This window comes from Lucilia sericata, unplaced genomic scaffold (assembly GCF_015586225.1).
Source record: "Lucilia sericata isolate MDLA Ls3-8-SP2 unplaced genomic scaffold, ASM1558622v1 Contig000820F_arrow, whole genome shotgun sequence".
Taxonomy (NCBI): Eukaryota; Metazoa; Arthropoda; class Insecta; order Diptera; family Calliphoridae; genus Lucilia; species Lucilia sericata.
Genome location: NW_023994812.1, coordinates 135,301 through 156,106, shown reverse-complemented (window position 1 = coordinate 156,106; position 20,806 = coordinate 135,301). Strand labels below are relative to the sequence as shown.

At 28.2% G+C, this 20,806-nt stretch overlaps 1 protein-coding gene across 1 annotated transcript in view; it reads right to left on the bottom strand.

Annotated features, from left to right (window-relative positions):
• The window catches only part of LOC119608316 (serine/arginine repetitive matrix protein 1-like), a 39,978-nt gene extending 20,165 nt beyond the window's left edge, over positions 1–19,813 (bottom strand). The window contains exon 1 of the mRNA XM_037962688.1: positions 18,352–19,813. Coding sequence (XP_037818616.1) covers positions 18,352–19,813 — 1,462 coding nt within the window. The remainder of the gene's footprint in view (positions 1–18,351) is intronic.
• Positions 19,814–20,806: the final 993 nt, after the last annotated feature.

Sequence of the window (20,806 nt, the reverse complement as noted above, 5' to 3'; positions counted from 1 at the left end):
AAAACTTGAGTATAATTTTGTTGGGTTTGCTTTTAGCCAAAATCAATTTATAATATTTTTTTCTTAAATTCCTAGAATTTAAAATGAGTAGTGTGGTTGTGTGTGTGTGAGGAAAATATTTGTAGATTATATTTTGAAAAATTTATTGGCTTTTAAATATTTTATGTTGTTATTGTTTCAATTTTTATATTGTATTTATTTACTTTAGGTGGCCATGGAATGAAAAGAAATTTATTACAAAGTGATATTTGATTTTGGGAGGGAAGGTGAAAAAAGAAACCAATTTGGCAGACCATATAATCAAAAAATTTTAATTTTTTAAAAAAATGTCTTTATATAGAGATGCTCTTAAAGGAAGCTTTCTATAGAAATTAGTTGTAATATGTCGAATATTTTATAAATACTGTTTTAAAAGAAAGCTTTCTACACAAAACTGTTGTAAAAGAATGCTTTCTATACAAAATTGCTTTAAAAGAAAGCTTTATATAGAAAACTATTCAAAATAAAGGTTTTGTACATAAACTAGTTCTAGAGAAAGCTTTTTATAGTAAAATGTTTCCAAAAAAAGTTTTTTTTACAGAAAAACAGTTTTTTTTATAGAAAACTGTTCTAAAAAGTTTTCTGCAAAAAAGGCTTTAAAAATATTAAAAAAAAACTTTTTTTGCAAAAAGCTTTATATGTAAAACTATTTGAAGAAAAAGCTTTCTACAAAAAACTGCTTGAAAGAAAAACTTTTTGCAGAAAATAGTTTTAAGATAATATATAGAAGCACATTATCTAAAACCTCTTCTAAAGAAGATTTGTCTAAGAAAAACTGTTCTAAACGAAAACTTTTTATAAAATAACTATTATAAAATAAAGCTTTCTATACAAAATTATTGTGAAAGCTTTCTATAGAAAACTATTCTAAAGGAAAACTGTTCCGAACTCCTAAAAATAAAGTTTTTTATAAGAAAAACTGTTATAAACAAAAATTTTTATAGAAAACTGTTATAAAAGAAATAAAAATATAACAACTCTTAAAAAAGAAAACTTTCTATAGAAAACAGTAACTATTCCAAAAGAAAGCTTTCTTTAGAAAACTGTTCTAAAAAATTACTTTTTCTGTATTAAACAAAAGCTTTCTAAAAAAACTCTATACTTTTCTAAAAAAAACTTTATAAAGAAAAGAAAGTAAAATATAAAAATTTGTATAAAAGAAAGCTTTTTTATAGAAAACAGTTTTTAAAGAAAGCTTTCTATATAAAACTGTTCCAGAAGAAAACTTTCTATAGAAAACTATTCTAAAAGAGAGCTTTCTTCAGAAAACTGTTTTAAAAGATTATTTTTTATAAAAAACTGTATTAAATAAAAGCTTTCTATAAAAGCTCTATACTTTAAAAAAAAACTTTATAAAGAAGGGTATTCTAAAAGTTCTAAAAGAAAGCCTTTTATAGAGAAATGTTCTAAATGATTGCTTTCTATAGAAAATTTTTCTAAAATATGATAAAAACTGTATTAAATAAAAGCTTTCTATAGTTATCTTTCGAAAAATGCTCAATAGAAAACTGTTATAAAAGAAAGCTTTCTATAGATAACTGTTCTAAAGAAAGCTTTCTATAGAGATATGCACTAAAAGATAGCTTTCTGTAGAAAACTTTTCTAAAAGAAATAAGAAACTGCATTAAACAAAAGCTTTCTATAGATAGCTTTTCTAAAAAAAGGCTATAAAGAATAGTATTCTAAATGATAGTTAATAGCAAACTGTTCTAAAAGAAAGTTTCCTATAGAAAACTGTTCTAAAGAGAGCTTTCTATAGAGACATGCTCTAAAAGATAGCTTTCTATAGAAAACTTTACTAAACTAACATAAAAAACTGTATTAAATAAAAGCTTTCTATAGAAAACTGTTCCAAAGTGAGCTTTCTATAAGGAAAAGTTCTAAAAGAAAGCTTTCTATAGAAAACGTTTCTAAAATAAACTGTTCTATAGACAAATGTTTTCAAATAATGTTTTCTATAGAAAATTGTTCTAAATGTAAGCTTTCTATATAATCTGTTATATAAATGAGACCTTTATAATAAATATATAAAGTAAACGAAAGCTTTTATAAGAAGACTTTCTATGGAAAATTTTTCTAAAATAAAGATTTCTATAGAAAACTGTTTTAAAAGAAAACTTTCAAAATAAAATGTTTCTTCAATAACGATTTTTATAGAAAACTGTTCTAAATAAATATCTATATAGAAAATTATTCTAAAAACAAGTTTTTTTTTAGAAAACTGTTCGAAAGAAAAGTTTGCTTTAGAAAACTGCTGAAAAAAGAAAGCTTTCTATAGAAATACGGACCAAATGAAAGTTGCTTGAAAAAACTGGTCAAAAATTGTTGTAGGAAATGATTTTTTATTGAAGACTGGTATAAAAAAAGCTTTCTATCAAAAACTGTTCGAATATAATGGGTTCTCCATAGAAAAAAACGTTTAAAAAGTAATATTCATAAGAAAAGTGTAAGAGAAAGTTTTCTTTCCAAAACTTGACTTAAAAGCTTTTTATTTGGAAAACCATTTTTAGTTAATTCAACAGAGTAATAGAGCAAAATCTAGTTTTTATTACTCTTTTTATAAACTTATAAAAAAACTCATAATATTTAGCAACATATTAACACCTTTTAAAAATTATATCCTTATTATTATTTTTTGTTTAAAATAAAATTTAAAATTGCATTGATTTGATTAACATTGTTACAGATTTTTTTAAAAAATTATATTTTTTTAGTTTTGTTTAATAACAATTATATTTTATGTTATTATTTACACACTCAATTAAATACACACTATTTTGAATAAAGAACTAAAAGAATCGTGTTAAACTACACAAAACAAATGCTTAATAAATGTTCTTTTTGTTATATTTTTTGTTTATTGTTATAGTAGAAATTTTTTTTTTTCAAATATTTTATAATATATATTTTTTTTCATTCATAAAATAAACAACAAAACACTGTTCGATGTATTCGCTAAATTTAATTAAAAATTTGTGTTTTTTTTATATATTCAAATATGTTTTCAATTTATTTCAAACGAAATCACACAATGGAAAATGTAATTAATTTAATTAAAACACTATATTATAAAAATTGTTTAAAGGCTTTAAAGAGAAATGTTTAAAATATGTATTTTATATTATTTAAATTTAAAATATATGCACTTTCGATTTTTTTGTTTTTTCAAATAACTTCTACAGGAGCTTAAACAAAAATTTTCTTTTAAACATTTTTTTTTAATTGTTTAAATTTAATGCGTACGCAAAAATGAAAACGTTTTAAATTCAACCGTCACAAAACAACTAAAAAAAATTTATTGCATACTCTCTCTCGTTGGGAAAAAACAGCGGCATTAAGTTCTTTCTAAAGATCATCATCATAATGTTGATGTTTCTGATGATCGTCATCATTATGGCAAAATGCTCTAGCTAGTATAGTTTTAATTTTAAATATATTCTGATATTGTACTCTCAAACATTTTAAAAAGAAAAAGTACACTGAATCTGAATTTTTAAGAAATATATTTTTTTCTTTTGTAGAGTATGAATGATGATGTTGCTCTTTTTTTCATACAACAAATTTTGGCACATTGCCCATTTAGTACTTGTGTACTGTTTTAAAGGAATAAACTGACTCTGACGAGCAGTCTGCCTGCCCCTTTTACAAGTGAACGTCATTTTGTATAATTCATTAAGAATTATGCTCTCTTTGTGCCGAGTGCTTACTCTCTTTAGTTGGCCTGTGGAGCATAAATATTTCAAGATCTTTGACAGATAGAGAGCAAGATAAATAAACTTTTGTTTTTGTTAATTAACCCTTAGGAGGAACGATTTATTTAATACAACAGAGCAAAAGAACATTTTCTATAGAAAACTGAAATAAAGGAACGTTTTTATAGAAATCTGTTCAAAAATAAAGATTTCTATAGAAAACTCTTTCAAAAAAATACTTTTCCATAGACAATTGTTGCAAAAGAAAGTTTTCTATAGAAAATTATTCCAAAAGGAAGTTTACTATAGAAAAAAGAAATAAAGTTTATATAGAAACCTGTTCCAAAGGAAAGCTTTCTATAGAAAAGTTTTTTAAAGAAAATAAAATTGTTTCATAGAAAACTGTTAAAAAGGAAAGATTTCTACAGAAAATTCTTATATAGAAACCTAAGAAAAGCTTTTCATAGAAATCTTTTCAAAAGGAAAGATTTCTACAAAAAACTCTCCCAAAGCTTCTATAGAAACCTCAGTAAAGCTTTTTATAGAAAGCTATTAAAAAGGAAAGATTTCTACAGAAAACTCTCCCAAAAAAAGGTTTCTATAGAAATCTAAGTAAAGCTTTCTATAGAAAACTGTTCAAAGAAAAGTTTCTATAAGTTTCCCAAAGAAAAGTTTCTATAGAAACCTCAATAAAGCTTTCTATAGAAAACTGTTAAAAAGGAAAGATTTCTACAGGAAATTTTCCCCCAAAAAGTTTCTATAGAAATCTAAGTAAAGCTTTCTAATGAAAACTGTTTAAAAAGGGAGAATTCTACAGAAAACTCTCCCAAAGAAAAGTTTTTATAGAAACCTCAATAAAGCTTTCTGTAGAAAACTGTTAAAAAAAGGAAAGATTTCTACAGAAAACTTTCCCAAAGAAATGTTTTTATAGAAACCTCAATAAAGCTTTCTATAGAAAACTGTTAAAAAGGAACGTTTTTTACAGAAAACTTCCCCAAAGAAAAGTTTCTAAAGAAACCTAAATAAAGCTTTCTATAGCAAACTCTCCCAAAGAAACCTCTCTCTATAGAAACCCAAGTAAAGCTTTCTATAGAATACTGTTAAAAAGGAAAGATTTCTACAAAAAACTCTCCCAAAGAAAAATTTTTATAGAAAACTAAATAAAGCTTTCTATAGAAAACTTTAAAACGGAAAGATTTCTACTCTCCCAAAGAAGAGTTTTTACAGAACTCTGAGTAAATCTTTCTTTAGAAAACTCTTAAAAAGGAAAATTTACTACCTAAAACTCTCTCAAAGAACAGTTTATATAGAAAACTATCTTAGAAAATTGTTAAAAATTAAAAATTTATACAGAAACTCTCCCAAAGAAAAGTTTCTATAGAAATCTAAGTAAAGTTTTCTATAGAAAACTGTTAAAAAGGTAAGTTTTTTACAGAAAACTCTCCCAAAGAAAAGTTTTTATAGAAACCTAAGTAAAGCTTTCTATAGAAAATTTTTCTAAATTGTTCCACAAGAATTTCTATTCCAAATAAAGCTATATTTAAAGGTTCTAGATGAAAGCTTCCTATAGAAAACTATTCCAAAAAAAAACTTTCTATAGAAAAAAAAAATTTTTCTATAGAAAATGATTACAAAAAAAACCGTTTGCAAAGAAAATTTTCCGTAAAAAACTGTTCTAAAAGAAAGCTTTATCTGAAAGCTAATTGGAATAAAAGTTTTATGTAGATAACTTTTATTTAGAACAGTTTTCTAAAGCAAATTGTAACAGAAGAACGATTTTTAAAAATAACTGTTCTAAATGGAAGTTCTTTACAGAAATATGTTTTAAAAGAATTTTTTTTATAATAAAATGTTTTAAAAGAAAGTTTTCTGAAGAACTCTGTTCTAAAAGATTTCGATCTAAAGAAAACATTTCTAAAAGAAAGTTTTCTAACTAAAACTGTTCTAAAAGAATATTTTCTAACTAAAACTGTTCTAAAAGAATATTTTCTAAATAAAAAAGTTTTAAAAGAAAGTTTTTTGAAAAATAATGTTTTAAAATAAAGCTTTTTTGTAGAAAACTACTCTTAAAGTAAAATGTTTTATAGAAAACAGTTTTGGAAGAAAATGGAGTACTGTTCGAAAAGAAAACTTTTCTAAAAGAATGTTTTCTAAATAAAAAAGTTCTACACGAAAGCTTTCTGAAGAAAAATTGTTTCAAAAGAAAGCTTTTTTGTAGAAAACTACTCTTAAAAATAAAATATTTCTACAAAACTATTTCGGAAGAAAATAGAGAACTGTTGGGATAATATTGTTTCTTAAGGGTTAAAGAAACTCGGTAACCATATTCCAAAAAAAACAGAGAGGGAGTTCACAAAAAGAGCAAACTTTTCAATTTCTGCGTAATTGTGAACATTTCCTTATTTATCATTATTAATTTGTTTTTATTTTTGAAGTGTAAAGAAATGCCATGTGATGAACCATAAGAAAGATTACTGTTGTGCGAGATCTTTTAAGCTTTTCCAATACAAAAGATCTTGTACAAGATCTTAAACAAGATCGTTTTAGAAGGCGTGTATGTAGTAGTATTAAACAGTTTGTTTATTTATTTTATTCACTAGATACTTTATGGGATAAGTGGGATTTAAATACTACTTACTAGTTGGCGAGTCCGAAGTAAGTGGTTGCGTATGGGGGAGAGGTTGAATGGATGATAATTTTGGATACAAACAAATAACAATTAAAGAACGCATACATATGTATATATAAATGAGTGGAGTTATAGAGTGTGTGGTCATTTATTTAGATCAATTGTTGTTATAGGAGAATTTTGATTGATATGTTTTTGAAAAAGACATTTATGAAAAAAGATTTACACCGAAAGTTGATATATCATTGTGACAGCTGTGGATGATATGTTCTACTTTAGCACTTCGGCAGAAAAACAATTTTTCTGTTCCCGAAGTTCTCTTAAAGCTGAAGCCTAAAACTGAACCCAAAAAGTTCTATAGGAGAGTGAACTGAAAAATTGTTTATAGAGAACCGGTCGGAAAAGGCTTTGTTTAGAAAATTGTTCCATAAAAGTTTTCTACAGCATACTGAGTCGAAAAAGCTTTTTATTAAAAACACGAAAAAGCTATATAAAGCAAATTGAACCGATAAGTTTTCTATATAAAACTGAACCATAAATGTTTTCTATACAAATCATAACCTAAAAAGCTTTCTATACAAGACTGAAGCGAAAAAGCTTTCTATGGGAAATTGAACCATGAATGTTTGCTATAGAAAGCTTTCTATAGAAAACTGAATCGATAAAGCTTTATACTTTTTAAAAAAAGTTGTCTAAAGAAAACTTCAAGAGTTTTCAATAAAGAGTGCAGCCGAAAAAAAAAAATATTCTATATTCTAAATGAAAGTTCTGTTCCAAAAAATTGTTTACTATGGTAAAACGTTCCAACAGAAAACTGTTTTAAAAGAAGGTTTTTTTATAGAAAAGTGACTTTCTATAGAAAACTGAATCCAAAGAGTTTTCTAAAGAAAATTCATCCGGAAATTTTCTATTGAAAAGTGAACCGAAAAAGCTTTCTATGAAAAACTAAATTGAAAAAGCTTTCTATAGAAAAAATTTAAGTCTAAAAGTTGTCTACAGAAAACTGAACTGAAAAAAGCTCTCTATAGAAAACTTAACTTCAAAAGCTTTCGATAGAAAAGTGCACCCGAAAAACATTTTCTAAAAGCACATATTTTAAAGAAAACTTTTCTAGAGAAAACTGTTGCAAAAGAAAGATTTCTGTAGAAACTGTTCCAAGAGAAAGTTTTCTATAGAAAACCGTTCCAAAGTTTAAAGCACCAAAGGAAATTAAAATATTCTTTAAAGAAAACTAAAACAAGCTTTCTGTATAAAACTGCAGCCGGAACAAATTAAAAAAAAGCTTTTGATAAAACTTCATACAAATTTTAAATCATTTATCAAAATAGAATTTGATTAAAATTTTCAGCTTGATAAACATGTAGTTAAACGATAATTTTGAAAATCTACAAAAAACTTTACAATTTAAATGTTCAAAAAATAGATTTTTTTAAAGCTCTTTATTTTAATGGAGACACCCATAAAAATTTGGACAAAAAAGTGTAATTCTTTGAAAAATAAAAAAAAAACACGAAAGTTAAAAAGTAGATTTCAAAATGCTGTAAATAAGAAAAACCACCCACCAGACAAAAACGCAAACATTCTAATGAAACTGAAACTTAAGAAAACAAAAAACAAAATAAAATTTTAAGCAATTAATAAAACACAAGAGAAACAAAAAAACAAAAAATTCTGACTAAGGGGACATTGATCTATCTATCTAGCTAGTGACAATTATGATAAATTAAAACTAAACACACATGAAGCAGCTAGTAAGTGGCAGCAACAACAGATGAGACAGACAGACACAAGAAATACAGATTTTAACCCTAACGTATACTTTATGTTAATAGTAGCGACATCTATGATAAAATTTGACAAGTTTTTAATAAACTTTTGCAGATAAAAGCTTAAAAAAGCTTTGCTACAGATTTGTTTACATATAAAAAGCTTTGCTATTTGTTCTTATATAAAAAGTCTTGCAGAAAGTTTTCGCTCTCTCTCTCTCTCTCTTTGAACAGTTTTTGTTTACATTTTTATTTGTTTTTTTTTTCGTTGTGCAGAAATGTAAACAAACTTTGTATTTTTCTTAAGAAAAATCATTATTACACCCATACTAAGGCAAATGCTTACACAATGCATTTTTATACACTCAGCAAAAAAGCTAAAGAATATTAGACAAGGCAAACAGAGAGGAAGAGAATTGCATTTGATAAAAACAAAAAATAAAAGAAAACAAGTTAAAACTGCATAATGCCGGTATGTATTTGTAAAACAAACATGAAAAAATTATTTACAGACAAAAAAATAAAAAAAATAACAAAAATTGTGTATAAAAGACAAAATGCAATCAATAAACAAATATTTGTGCATGTACTTATATGAATCTGCATGTTTATACATACATATTCTATAGAAATTTTAATATTTATGAATTGAAAATTGAGTACAGGCAGGCAGTCAGTCAGTCAGTCAGTATGAGTGAGTATTTGTTGTTATAATAAAACGTTGTATTTGTTTGTGTGTATTAAACACACTCACTCCCAGTCATTGATTGATTTTGTTGCTTTGAAAAAAAACAGTTTAATTCATAATATCCACAAACTAAAAACAAATAAAATTCAAGTGAAAAAATTTCGAAAAAAGGAATAAAAAGAAAACAAAATCCAATTTCAATATTTAACTATTATTTTACTATTGTTGTTGTTTATATTGTAAGCAAAAACAAGTCAAACATGGAGACGGTCAAGACAATCAACCTATTGACAGCGAAAAATCAATAGAAATTTTTGTATGTGATTTGTTAGTGGCGTGGTATTTGTACAAATATTTTTCATTCAACTTAATGGAATTGGAAAAGCAAAAAACAATAAAAAGTTTTTCATGTTAAACAATGAAATTAAATATGAAAATTAAATATGAAACTTTAGTAAAATGATAATCATTTTAAATTCTAGTGGAAAACTGCATTTTTGTGTAACTAACTAACTAACTAACTAACTAACTAACTAACTAACTACTAACTACTAACTAACTAACTAACTAACTAACTAACTAACTAACTAACTAACTAACTAACTAACTAACTAACTAACTAACTACTAACTAACTACTAACTAACTAACTAACTAACTAACTAACTAACTAACTAACTAACTAACTAACTAACTAACTAACTAACTAACTAACTACTAACTAACTAACTAACTAACTAACTAACTAACTAACTAACTACTAACTAACTAACCTAACTAACTAACTAACTAACTAACTAACTAACTAACTAACTAACTAACTAACTACAACTAACTAACTAACTAACTAACTACTAACTAACTAACTAACTAACTAACTAACTAACTAACTAACTACTAACTACTAACTAACTAACTAACTACTAACTAACTAACTAACTAACTAACTAACTAACTAACTAACTAACTAACTAACTAACTAACTAACTAACTAACTAACTAACTAACTAACTAACTAACTAACTAACTAACTAACTAACTAACTAACTAACTAACTAACTAACTAACTAACTAACTAACTAACTAACTAACTAACTAACTAACTAACTAACTAACTAACTAACTAACTAACTAACTAACTAACTAACTAACTAACTAACTAACTAACTAACTAACTAACTAACTAACTAACTACACTAACTAACTAACTAACTAACTAACTAACTAACTAACTAACTAACTAACTAACTAACTAACTAACTAACTAACTAACTAACTAATACTAACTAACTAACTAACTAACTAACTAACTCAACTAACTAACTAACATAACTAACTAACTACTAACTAACTAACTAACTACTAACTAATACTAACTACTAACTAACTAACTAACTAACTAACTAACTAACTAACTAACTAACTAACTAACTAACTAACTAACTAACTAACTAACTAACTAACTAACTACTAACTAACCTACTAACTAAACTAACTAACGACTAACTAACTAACTAACTAACTATAACTAACTAACTAAACTAACTAACTAACTAACTAACTACTAACTAACTAACTAACTACTACTAACTACTACTAACTACTAACTAACTAACTAACTAACTAACTCCTAACTAACTAACTACTAACTAACTAACTACTAACTAACTACTAACTAACTAACTAACTAACTAACTAACTACTAACTAACTAACTACTAACTAACTAACTAACTACAACTAACTAACTAACTACTACCTAACTACTAACTAACTACTACTAACTAACTAACTACTAACTAACTAACTAACTAACTAACTAACTAACTAACTAACTAACTAACTAACTAACTAACTAACTAACTAACTAACTAACTAACTAACTAACTAACTAACTAACTAACTAACTAACTAACTAACTAACTAACTAACTAACTAACTAACTAACTAACTAACTAACTAACTAACTAACTAACTAACTAACTAACTACTAACTAACTAACTAACTACACTAACTAACTACTAACTAACTAACTAACTAACTAACTAACTAACTAACTAACTAACTAACTAACTAACTAACTAACTAACTAACTAACTAACTAACTAACTAACTAACTAACTAACTACTAACTACTAACTACTAACTAACTAAGCTAACTAACTACTAACTACTAACTAACTAACTACTAACTAACTACTAACTAACTAACTAACTACTAACTAACTAACTACTACCTAACTAACTAACTAACTAACTACATTTTAGTGAAAATATTAAATTTTAGGCTAAATATTATATTTTAGTGAAATTTTAAATTTTTGTCAAAATTTGAAATTTTAGTGAAAATTTGAAATTTAAGTTATGTATTGAAATTTTAGTGAAAATTTGGAATTTAAGTGAAAATTTGAAATTTTATATTTTAGTGAAAATTTATATTTTAGTGAAAATTTATATTTTACATTTTAGAGAAAATATTATATTTTATAAAAATATTCCATTTTAGTGAAAATTTGAAATTTTAGTGGAAATTTGAAAATTTTATGAAAATTTGAAAATTTTGTGAAAATTTTACATTTTAGTAAAAATATTGAGATTTTAGTGATAATTTGAAATTTTAGTGAAAATTTGAAATTTTAGTGAAAATTAGACATTTTAGTGAAAATTTGAAATTTTGGTGAAAATTTAAAATTTTAGTAAAAATTGGATATTTAAGTAAAAATTGGAAATTTTAGTGAAAGTTGGAAATTTTAGTGAAAATTGGAAATTTTAGTGAAAATTGGAAATTTTAGTGAAAATTGGAAATTTTAGTGAAAATTGGAAATTTTTGTAAAAATTTTAAATTTTAGTGAAAATTTTAAATTTCGATGACAATTTTAAATTTTAGTGAAATTTGGAAATTTTAGTGAAAATTTTAAATTTTAGTGAAAATTTTAATTTTGGAAATTTTGTTTTAAATTTTAGTGAAAATTTTTAGAAGAAAAAGAGGACATTTTCAATTTAAGACAAAATTGTGCATTTTAGAATTTGAATGATTATGACGCGGAACAAAAGAACAGGTCGGTCAGACAGGTCAATAGCATTATTCTATAAAGAGTCAAACTGAGTATGAGTTTCCAAAATCTTTGGAGCTACTCAAGCAGCTGTTTCAAAAAGGAACAAAATTCATCCAAAAGCAGGAAAATTGGATACCATATTAAGATGAGACACCTTGAAGAACTATGTAGAAAGATATAGCCTCAAATATGTATGCTCTTTTGGAAAAATTAACGAATTCAAAATAAAGTTAAATTGTTTTCATTTGAGTTAAAGAATACAGAGTTATCCAAAGAAAATTTTAGTTGTTGAAAAATAATTTGGGTTTTTAAAGAAACCCATTAAGAGTTTCCCCAATGGGTTAAACTCTCATTAAAATACCAATTGATAAATAAGAAAAGCTAAATAATATATCCACAAATAAACACCAACGAATTTACGTCATTATTTCGTAAATTATTAGCAAAATCTTTTTCAAACTGCAAAAAAATATTTCTAAAATAAACAACAAACAGCCGCAAAATTTGTCTAGATGACATTAAAGTGAAAATAACAACAGACATCAGCAAAAAAAAAAGAGGCATTTAATGATATAGAAAACGTCTTTGGGGAAAAATAAACATTAAATTGTCGCTTTTTTCCTTTGTTAAGTTTATAAATTAGTTATAGAAAGTACTATGTTTTAACTAATAAAAGGCGTCTAGTGTCCTGTCATCATTTATTTATACGTTCAAGGATCAAATATTGATTTTTTTATTATTGTAGTTTTTGGGGTGGTTAAGTGAAGTAGTGGGTGTTTAGAAAGTTTAAAATTAAATGAAATGAAAATTTTAGAAACTATTTTTAATGCATTGTTTATGAATGACATCATTGAGAAGTTAAAAGTTATTGTTGTTGTGTAAGAGAGATAAGGTTGAAAGTCGTAAAGCGAGGAAATTTAAATTCCGAATATTAAAATCGCTTATTAACCTAAAATCGCTTTGAAGTATTCGAACTTAATTTCGAAAATTCGAACTTAATAGCGAACACTGGGAATTTGTAAACAAATATATTTAAACAAGTTTTGCAGTATAAATTAAATTCTTTGGCATGTTCGATAATTCGAACTTAATTTAGAAAAATTTTCGAAAATTCGAAAAAATAATTTAAACAAGTTTGCAGTATAAATTTAGTTATTTTAAGCATGTTCGAATATTCGAACTTAATTTCGAAAATTCAAACTTATTGTCAAATCTTGGAAATTCATAAAAAATTAATAAAAAAAATTTTGGAGTATAAAATTTGTTCTTTTAATTATGTTGGAACATTCGAACCTAATTTCGAAATTTTTTCGAAAATTCGAAATTAATTTCGAAAACTGGAAATTTCTAAACAAAATTGTAGTCTAAAATTAATTCTTTTAAGCATGTTGGAACATTAGAACTTAATTTCGAAAATTTTTCGAATATTCGAAGTTAATTGCATTGGAAATTTGTGAAAAATAATTTAAACATGTTTTGCAGAACAGTGTTAGTTATTTTAAGCATTTTCGAATATTCGAATTTAATTTCCAAACATGTTCGAAAATTCGAATTTAATTGTAAAAACTGGAAATTTCTAAAAATATATTTAAAGGCGTTTTGCAGAAAAAAAAGTTATTTTAAGCATGTTCGAACATTCGAACTTGATTTCAACAAATATTCGAAAATTCGAATTTAATTGCGAACACAGGAAATTTGTGAAAAATAGTTTCAACAGTTTTTGCAGTATAAAGTTAGTTATTTTAAGCATGTTTGGACATTTGAACTTAATTTCGAAAATTCGAATTTATTGCGACACAGAAAATTTGTGAAAAATAGTTTAATCTGGATTTGCAGTATAAAGTTAGTTATTTTAAGCACGTTTGAACATTTGAACTAAATTTCGAAAATTCGAACTTTATTTCGAACATTGAAAATTTGTTAAATATTATTACAATTCACATTTTGCCTAAATTGAATCACTTTAAACACGTTTGAAAATTCGAAGTTAAATACGAATATTATTTTTTAATTTACAAGTTATTTAGAGCAAGTTCGAAAATTCGAACATTGATTTTTTATTTAAAAATCATTAAATATTCCTTTGTAGTACAAAATCTGTTATTTTAAACATGTTCGAAAATTCGAACTTAATTTTAAAGGTTGTTAACAACATAAATATTGTTTTTACCCTCTTGGTATCAAATTACATCTATTAATACCCAATTCCTGTTCACCCCAAAAAACTGTCACTTACACTCGTGAAAGTATATCTTTTTTCATTCTCTATTTCCCTTAAAAATGTCAAAAGTTCACAAAACTCAAAACCAACAAAAGGTGTCAAAAAGTTGAAATACATTGTGACCACAATTCATTTGTCAGTTTTTCTTTAGAAACATATCCCTCTAAAGAAGTAAATTGAATAAGAAATTCGTTGTCTAAATATTTAGCACACACACAGGCTTTCATAATCGCTCATATCACTTCCATCCCTACCTCCTCTCTCAACCCACTTTTTTCATTTTACAATTTATTTATTTTCTTTGTTGCAAAAAAAAAAAAAAATTGCAAGAATAGAATAATAAAACCAAATAAAAATCGTGACTATAAGAGCCATGACAAGCTGGCAGTTAGAATAACTTGGTTCCAATATGGGTCAAACATCATCAACAACAATTTCATAATCATCATTAACAGCAGGCAGCAGCAGTAAGAGCTCCTCACTAGTCTCATATCTAACGAGCAGTTAAAAAAGCCAGCGAGACAGTGAAGAAGACGTTGAGGATGACAAGAACAACGACTTATTGTTGCAAAATAATATATAAACAAATAAATAGTAGAAGAAGAAGAAAAAATAATAAAATAAAACTTTAATAAATACTATTAACTAAAGAGATACTGTGAGTAAAGGGAAGTATAGCCCATTAAGAAAGGAGGATTAATGGGGACTTACAAGTCAATATTATACTTGTTACTCACTATTATATAAAACAAAGATTTATACTAAAGAATCCTAAGATGCTTAAAAAATTAATTTGTTTTTACGGATCTGATCAGTTTTTTTTAATATCTCTTTTATGTAGATATTTGACTAAATACAAATATTCAGAACTTAATTGGCCGTTAGTTCTTTTTATCTAGGACACTTACTTAAATAACATGAAGTGGGTTACTTCCCCTTTAGGAATGTATTTAAATGTATTCGCTCATGTTACTTTGTGTAAAATTGATGAAACAATGACGTTTTATATAGAAACAATAAAAAATACAAACTATGCCGCCAGGCTTAAAGTGCAAAACACAATTACATACATTTTACCTAACATTAGGGAGGCACATATTTTAAGTTGCAAAAAAAACACAACTAAAACAAAAATAATGTCAACACTTTTACTACCTCCTAAGAACCAATCACGTAACTAGTTCTGTGTTCATTTTCTTCCAGTAGGAACTAAGAAATTCTAACTAATGATTTTATCCAGTATTTTTACACTTTAGGTCTTTCCAATTTCCAAAAGTCTTTCAAAAACCTTCTCGGTCTGCCTAAAGTACATTTTTTTAATTATTCCTTTATCATGTTGTAACATCGCTAAGAATGGGAGGAGTTAGAACATAAAGTATCTTTGGATGTAGTCGACAATAACCACAAGTAGTTGCTGTAACTTTACTTTATGAACGACAACAGCAGTTACAATGTAGTTTTAAAATAAAATTTACCAAACAAATAAATTCATTTAGAAAATTTATGAGAACTTTGTTCTGATTTTGTTGTTCATTTGCGATAGTGTTAAAAGTACACTCCCGTCGGAAAACATAAACGAGGGTTATACCAAAAAACGAAAACAAAATCCTTGAACAAGCTATATTTACAATAGTCAGGCTACGGTCAGAACATAGCAACCACAATAGTCTTGACTAGTTCTAGTCAATCTATAGTCCAGATTACAGCCAGTCTATAGTCAGTATAAAGTCCAGACTATAGTCAATATATAATCTAGACTATCGTCAATCTATAGTCCAGACTATCGTCAGTCTATAGTTCAGACTATAGTCAGTCTATAGTCCAGACTATAGTCAGTCTATAGTCCACACTATAGTCAGTCTATAGTCTAGACTATAATCAGACTATAGTCCAGACTATAGACAGTCTGTAGTCCAGACTATAGTCAGTCTATAGTCCAAACTATAGTCAGTCTATAGTCCAGACTATAATCAGTCTATAGTCCAGACTATAGTCAGTCTATAGTCCACACTATAATAAGTCTAAAGTCCACACTATAATAAGTCTGTAGTGCAGTCTATAATCAGTTTATAGTCCAGACTATAATCAGTCTATAGTCCAAACTATAATCAGTCTATAGTCTATAGTCCAGAATAAAGCCAGTCTATAGTCCAGACGAAAGTCAGTCTATAGTCCAGCCTATAGTCTACAGTCTGGACTATAGATAGTCTACAGTTGGACTATAGATAGTCTAAGGTCTGGACTATAGATAGTCAGTCTATAGTTGGACTATAGATAGTCCATAGTCTGGCATATAGATAGTTAGTTTATAGTTGGACCATAGATAGTCCATAGTCTGGACTATAGATAGTCCATAGTCTGGACTATAGATAGTCCATAGTCTGGACTATATATAGTCCATAGTCTGGACTATAGATAGTCCATAGTCTGGACTATAGATAGTCCATAGTCTGGACTATAGATAGTCCATAGTCTGGACTATAGATAGTTTATAGTTTGGACTATAGATAGTCTATAGCCTGGACTATAGATAGTCAATAGTCTGGACTATAGATAGTCTATAGTCTGGACTATAAATAGTCTATAGTCTGGACTATAGATAGTCTATAGTCTGGACTGTAGATAGTCTATAGTCTGGACTGTAGATAGTCTATAGTCTGGACTGTAGATAGTCTATAGTCTGGACTATAGATAGTCTATAGTCTGGACAATATATAATACATAGTCTGGACTATAGATAGTCTATAGTCTGGACTATAGATAGTCTATATTCTGAACTATAGATAGTCTATATTCTGAACTATAGATTGTTTATAGTCTGGACTATAGATAGTCTATTGTCTAGACTATAGATAGCCTATAGTCTAGACAAAAGAAAGTCTATAGTCTGGACTGTAGATAATCTACAGAGTGGGCTATACATAGATATTTTGCGGTCTGGGCTATAGAAGGTTTATAGTCTTAACTAAAGTCCATAGTCTAGATTATAGATAGTCTATAGTCTGGGCTATAAATAGTCTATAGTCTTGACTATAGATAGTCTATAGTAGTATACATAGTTTATAATATATTCATGTACGCATTAACACATTCAATATGTAGGCATGACCTCATCACACAACTCTCGTAACCACAAAAATGTTGTGAATGCTTCTATTTTCCAAGCAACCTCCTTTTAAAGAAAATATTTATTACGTTTCTATACATAAGTATGCATTTTAACACCCGCTTCACGAATTTAACCTACACTAGACAGACAGACAACATTCATTCCTTTCCCTCTCTCTTCCATATGAACTTCGAAACATAAAGAATTTCTTCCTGATACCAGAACTGGAGAACATAAAAACAATTGCAAGTGTATAAAATGTGTGTGTGAGTATGTTGTCAGTCATGTAACTCATTTCCAATGCGGTATGCAACAAACACACATGCATCATTACATATAGAGGACACACATGTTGTACGTTTGTTTGTTGTATGAAATGGAATGATAATATCATCATTTATGCAGTTGTTGTGTTTTACACTTTTTGTTGTAAGTTTTTGTTGTTTGAACATTTTAATGCTGTTGAAATTGTATTAATACGAGATTACAAGTAAAAACACAACAATTTCAACAACTATAAAAAATTCTGTTGTAATGATGCGTTACAGACTGGCTTGCAACAAATGCGAATGCAAACACCAATAAAAAAACTGTTTACCACATGCAAAATTCCATTTGAGAAGATTTATTTTTTTATTTTCGAAAAAATAGATTAAAATAATTGTAAATGATATTAAACACATAAGTAAGTTGAGAAAACAAGGCATTTGACCTGATAAATAGGGAGCGTAAAATAAAATTGCAAAATTAACTATTTTGCAATTTTATTTTACGCTCCCTATATAGGCTATAGGCTATATTTGAACTATAGTTAGTCCATAGAATGGACTATAGTCAGTCTATTATGGACTATAGTCAGCCTATAATCTGGTCTATAATATATTCAGTCTATAGCCTGAACTATCGTCGTTCTAAAGTCTGGACTATAGTCAGTCTATAGTCTTTACTATAGTCAGTCTATAGTCTGGACTATAGTCAGTCTATAGTCTGGAGTATAGTCAGTCTATAGTCTGGACTATAGTAAGTCTATAGTCTGGATTATAGTCAGTCTAAAGTCTGGACTATAGTTGGTCTAACGCCTGGACTATAGTCAGTCTATAGGCTGCCTATACTATGTTGTCTAGGTTGTACTATAAATATTACATAACTCACCTTCATTTTCGCTCTTCCGTCTACGAGGCATACTGTTATAATACTGTTGTTGCATTTCCGACTTTTCCGTTGATTCATTTTCCTGTTTCTCATCTTCGGTATGCACCGGCGACGAGGGTCCCGACGAAGCACTGGCTGCGGGCGAGGCTGCCGAATTACTACTACCACTCAGCAGACCATTACCACTGGCTGTGGAATTACTATTGCCCAGACTATCAATGGATGCTCGTTTGGCAGCATAAGCATATGGTGGTTGTTTGGTGGGCGAAACGGGCGTTTCAGTCTCCACTAAATCTATAGATTTTTTACGTGGTTTTTCGGGTGGTATCGGTGGCGGTGCTATGCCATTCTGTTCATCGATTGAACGTTGTTGGGCAGCTGCAGCGGCGGCCGATTTGGCTGGTGGAGGTGGTGGTGGTTCGGAGATTTTTGTGGGTGAACGTACACGCTCCGGATTCAGTTTTATGGGACTGATATTTTTCGGCTTAACCGCTGGTATGGGTGGCAGTGGTGGCGATTTAACTGGACTACCGATTTTATTAGAACTGCGCGGTTTTATTTCGGGCGGTTGTACGGAATGTCTTACGGGCGGACTAGGTGGTTTGTCCTGTTCATGAGCTAGACTGGCTAAAATGGGAGAACGTGTTTCCATTTGATTGCTCATTTTGTGATTACTTAATGGCGAAGTTAAGACCGATTCTTTCTGTTGTATAACCGAGCTGGGTATTAATACTGTGCCCGGCCCAGTTCGTATTATATCGCAGCGATTTAGATCACTGTGAGAACGTGTTGTCTTTGTTTTGGTAAAGTGTGAGGTCCACTTTTTCTGTTTTTCGATTAATTCGCGTGAGTTAAATTTTCGTTCGGGTTTTTCGGGCTTATCGGCCGACAATAGGGCACTTACGCCACCCGCGCCTAAGGAAGAATTTACACTTTCTTCGGTTTTCAAACGTGATATATTATGTTGAAATTTCGGACTAGGCTCCATTATGAATTTAGAGTTGGCCAAATTTGGTCCACCATTTAGTTGATTACAGTTATTATTGGCCATCGAGGCAGCCACCTGACAACCGGACGGAAATGGTGAACGTCGTTTAGGTGGTGACACAGAACGATCTGAGGATCTCGACGATGAACGATCTGAATGATTTTGTAAATCACAGAGATTATCTTCACGCGAACCCGAACGTTTAACACTTAAGTTTGAATTACTCTCGACACCGAGTTTTTCGAAAAGAGCTCGTGCGTTATTAAAACGAGCCGAATGGGATTCTGTGCGTACAACGGTCACTGGTGTACCGGCAGCTGCATTTGCAGCCGCGGCGGCGGCAGCAGCTGCTGCGGCTGCTGCTGCAGCAGCACTTAATTGTTCAACTGGTTGTATCTCAATCGGTTTGCGTTGGAAAAGATTCGCTATTTGCGAAACTTTACCAACGGCTGTTGTTGCAAAGGTTTCTTCCATTTTGACGATTATAACGTAGTAGATTGATTTTAAAGATGCTGGGGGCGGTAGATGTCTGTAATAATCAAAAAAAATGTAAGAAAGTGTTTTAAAAAAAATTGACTAAGTAAATGTTCAAATTACAATATAACCATAACATATAATTGTATATAAATTCTAAGAATTATAGTATAGTTCCAAGACAAAAGTTCAAGTATACTTTTAGTTCTAATTCAGTTTTAGTACAGCTCTATTAATTATATATATAATTCTTGAATTTATATACACATAAATTGTATATAAATCTAAAAAATTCCAAGACAAAAGTTGAATTATACATTTAGTTCTACTTCAGTTCTAGTTCAGTTCTAGTTTCAGTTCTAGTTCAGTTCTAGTTCAGTTCTAGTTCAGTTCTAGTTCAGTTCTAGTTCGTTCTAGTTTCAGTTCTAGTTCAGTTCTAGTTCAGTTCTAGTTCAGTTCTAGTTCAGTTCTAGTTCAGTTCTAGTTCAGTTCTAGTTCAGTTCTAGTTCAGTTCTAGTTCAGTTCTAGTTCAGTTCTAGTTCAGTACTAGTGCAAGTCTAGTTGCAGTTCTAGTCCAGTTTCCAGTTCAGTTCTAGTTCAGTTCTAGTTCAGTTCTAGGTTCAGTTCTAGTTCAGTCTAGTTCAGTTCTAGTTCAGTTCTAGTTCAGTTCTAGTTCAGTTCTAGTTCAGTTCTAGTTCAGTTCTAGTTCAGTTCGTAGTTCAGTACTAGTGCAGTTCTAGTTCAGTTTCTAGTTCAGTTTAGTTCAAATCTAGTTCAGTTCCAGTTCGTTCTATTCGTTTAGTTCAGTTTCTAGTTCAGTTCTAGTTAGTCTAGTCATTCGAGTTCAGTTCTAGTTCAGTTCTAGTTCAGTTCTAGTTCAGTTCTAGTTCAGTTCTAGTTCAGTTTAGTTAGTCAGTCTAGTTTCATTTCTAGTTCAGTTCTAGTTCAGTTCTAGTTCAGTTCTAGTTCAGTTCTAGTTCAGTTCTAGTTCAG